Source organism: Dreissena polymorpha, chromosome 2 (assembly GCF_020536995.1).
Source record: "Dreissena polymorpha isolate Duluth1 chromosome 2, UMN_Dpol_1.0, whole genome shotgun sequence".
NCBI classification, from domain to species: domain Eukaryota; kingdom Metazoa; phylum Mollusca; class Bivalvia; order Myida; family Dreissenidae; genus Dreissena; species Dreissena polymorpha.
Genome location: NC_068356.1, coordinates 131570823 through 131574899, shown reverse-complemented (window position 1 = coordinate 131574899; position 4077 = coordinate 131570823). Strand labels below are relative to the sequence as shown.

The 4077-nt window shown below is 32.7% G+C and overlaps 1 protein-coding gene across 1 annotated transcript; it reads right to left on the bottom strand.

Annotated features, from left to right (window-relative positions):
• Window positions 1-391: 391 nt before the first annotated feature.
• Window positions 392-3746, bottom strand: LOC127870082 (RYamide receptor-like). Its single transcript, XM_052412742.1, has 2 exons — window positions 3021-3746; window positions 392-1261 (listed from the first exon to the last, which is right to left on the bottom strand). Exons 1-2 carry the CDS (start codon window positions 3744-3746, stop codon window positions 827-829), a joined length of 1161 nt encoding a protein of 386 aa, XP_052268702.1. The 3' UTR covers window positions 392-826.
• Window positions 3747-4077: the final 331 nt, after the last annotated feature.

The following is a 4077-nucleotide window of genomic DNA, read 5'->3' as shown; positions in this document are numbered from 1 at the left end:
CCAATCGAATGGAGGTGGATACTGGTTCATTGAAATCTTAATCATATTAAGTTCTCAATATAATGCAAATTGGTTTGTTATAAAACGATCAACATCGAAATCGTCGACTTAATTACAAGCAGTTTTCTCAATGAAATGATAAATCAAGTCGTTACTGAAATATAATAATGTATTTTTTTAAACATAATAGCGTAATTTAATTTAAATTCCCATTATTCTAGATTTTAATGCGTAAATAACACATAAACAAACAAACAATAATAATTCGTGTTTGTTTTGTCGAGAACATTTTGAGACTGTATCTATCAAATCAGTTACATTAAAACAACATGGTACCCCATACACATGTGAAATAATTAAACGTTTTGTAACATGTCATAGTTTTATTAACAAAGAGCTGCATGGATTGGAATGTGATATAATTCATACTTTTAGTACATGTTCTAAAACACTGTGTATGATTATTAATAAGGAAATAATTGTTTTTAACATTAGTTAAGAAATCATTTCATTTAATTAAATATGAGCTCAACTGTATTAAATATAAGTTGTTTGGAGCACAACGATAAACATATTTTAAGTGTTTCGGGGGCCAGTGTATGACAATAGCAAACGAACAATACGAAGCGTATAAGTCTAGCTGAGTGATCAAGTGTATTACTTTAAATCCAATTACTTCATTAAGAAAACGTATTAATTTACAGTCGACTAGTATGTCGTTCATATAATGTAACTAACGTTGGTTAACATATGCATTTAATTATTTTGTGTGGGTAGCGCGGAGAGGGAAATATATGAACTTAACAATTGCAGTTTACATTTCAGTCTAAGTGTCACTATGAATACTTCTGGGAATGATATCATCTCCGGACATCAGATCCTCAAACATTATCCTCCCTCGTGGTGGCCTATTGTTGTTGATCACACTCTCTTCCATTTGTAGCTCTATCCGCAGTCGCGGGAACACCGCGTGAATCTTCTGAAACATCTGATCTTCCGATGAACAACGGCTTTTTTTCTTACTGTAGCAGCTTTCCATGGCAAGCTTCAGTCCAGTCCTGAACTTTGGGCTCATCCATAGGTATATCAAAGGGTTGTAGCAGCTGTTCGACATAGAGAGCCAGTGACAGCATATCCAGATAATCGGTATGTAATTGTTGTTGTAGATCGATGGGTTGTGATCACCCAGCAACGTGATTGTGTGGAGTGGAAGCCAGCATAACGCATAGAACAGTACCACGGTCACCATCATTTTGATCATCTGAAAAATAGACGTGAACTATTCTAAAAATAAGATGGCAAGAACAAATGCCATCTATACCGTCTATTGAAAAGCAAAATTGACTAATGGCCTATTTGCACTTATTCCGGTCGATATTTAAGAGATAATACTGTTTCACATATTTGCTTTATATTTGACGGTATTGGTTTGCCTGTTTGTGTTTTATATACTATGATGCTGTGAAATTATGATGTGTTTGCCGATAATTATTTTGTGAAGTGGTTGTATAAATTATCATGGAGAACATTTAAAGCCATCTAGTTTTGTCTTCTTACTGAAATACTGGTATAACTTGTAATAAAATTATATGTAGCATGCTTGATTTATTCATTCCATCTGTAAAAATGGCACGTCAGAGATATTTGGAAAAGAATGACGCGGATAATTGATAATAATGATGCGATTACAATTATTGTTGACTCTGAAGTTAAATGAAATATAATTCTACTGACGAAATTCGTATCTGCTGAAGATAATACTGAAAATAAATCGTCATTGATAGAAAAAACGGCTTATTAAAGGGGCCTTTGCACAGATTTTGGCATATTTTGAAGTTTGTCTTTTAATGCTTTATATTGATAAATGTAAAAATTGGATCTTAAAACCTCCAGTAAAAAATCAAGAGTAAAATTTAAAAAAGGAAAAAAAGTAGCCGGTACCATGACTCGAACCAGTAACCCCCGGAGTCCTGGAGTTAGTCTGAAGTAAAAACGCATTAGCCCTCTCGGCTTTTCCGCCGGATTAACACAGGTGTAAGTATTTTATACCTTATATACGCAATCTTCGTAGTTTCGTTAATTTAAACGACAACAACAGAACTCTCCAAATTATTCAATCGTTTCGCGTTGCAACGCTTTATAATTTTTAGGTTTTCAAATCGTCAAAAGATACATATAATGGCTATATTGGACTATTGCAAATGTTCAGTAATACTGTTTCCTCACAAATATCATAACTAAAACGAAAATTTGCGAATCTGAAACAACTTTTTTTCAATTTTGTCAATTTACCAAACCGTGAAAAGATCCCTTTAAATACTATTTCAGTTACTCTTTCTAAAGAATTTTCTTAATAAATAGAGACCGGTCTAAAATATGACTGCGACAATTCGCAATTGAAAGTATTACATCCGGATCATAAATCTAAAAAATAATTTTGGTTCCTTTTACTTTAAACGACTGGTTATTTTGTAACCAAACAAAAGCGTACATCAACAATTACGCTCGCATTCCAGAAAGCAAAAATAAGGTGATATACTGAATGTAGATATGCTGTTGTTATTTTAATTTGTTTCTGAAATATATTTGTCTTGTATCGAAAAATTATCTATAAAATCCATGTCTCATTTAAACATTAAATGATAAATATCGATTCTTAATAGTTTGCGTTATATGTAATTAAATTCTTTATTGTATAGTGCCTATCACACGTTTGTACTTTTTACTATATATTTAAAAGTTAGATTTTGTTAAAGTAACATTTAAAACATAAAATAAGTAAACTTTACAAATTAAATATACTTACAGATTTGGAAGCATTTAACTTGTGGATTAAGTGCCTACCTTTAATCGCATAAAGTTGTTATCTCTAAAATTAGTATGTATTATTTTAATTAAAACACTAGTTTTTTCTAATATATTAAAATTAAAGAAAATGATAAAACGCAAATCTTTACAATTACAATATTATTTGATGTTATATTGATGCATAAATGGTGTTCTGACCTTTAAGAACTTACCTTTTTCTTTGCTGTCGCTAATTGAAGTTTTCTTTTGTTTGTGTCAGTACCGTCTATATTTTTAACCCATATCGTGTATCCGATCCTCGAATAACAAAATAAAAGAAGTATGAGAGGAGCGAAGTAATGCAAAACCATTAATAGCAGTCCGTATGTGTATTGGTGCGTATTATTTCCCCAGTCTTCACGACATTGTCCACTTGTATTTGAATGATATATTACACTCGACTTGTAATACGTCGGCAACGGAATGGCGAATGATACTACCCAAATTGCAAATATTGTTAACACTGTTTGTTTGATTGATATCCGTGGTTTAAACGGGTGCACAATAACAATGTATCTGTCGATGCTCATAGCCACTAAAGTATAAGCACTTAGGAACACAGCAACCGTTTGGATATATAAGACTGCAGGACATAGTACCTCTCCAAATGGCCAATAATTCAGAACGAGATTTGCAACGAAAGTAAACGGTATACAAAATAAGGCCATTATTATATCACTTATTGCTAGATTCACAATAAAATAGTTCGGCACCGTGTGCATTCGCTTATACTTGTAGACCAGATAACACACTGTCCCATTACCACATATCGCTATTAATATCACAAATGTATACAATACAATTATCAGCACTTGCACATATTCCGAAATTTGAAAGGGCTCACTGGCATTATTTTCTGTCGATGTATTCCCATGATACTCGAGTGTATTTTCTGACATTGTGACAATTAAGAACAAAATAATGTTATCTTATTTTATTAGACGCTCATCTTAAAAAAAACAAGCATGAATGTCGCGATTGCTCTATACCCAACACGCTTATATATATGTCGTATTGCCATTGCGTTAAATTGCTTGGTCATGTCTTGTTATGCAGAAGGCATAAATAACTTGTTTGCTATAAATCCCATCCTTATTATACAACCGTGTATGGTTCACCTGTATTGGCTGCAAATTGCTTGGCGCGGCTGCGATGATTCCTATTGTTTGCGATCAAACTAACAACCTTAGTCCAATGTACAATACAACATGTGTTTCACACTAGGAGCGA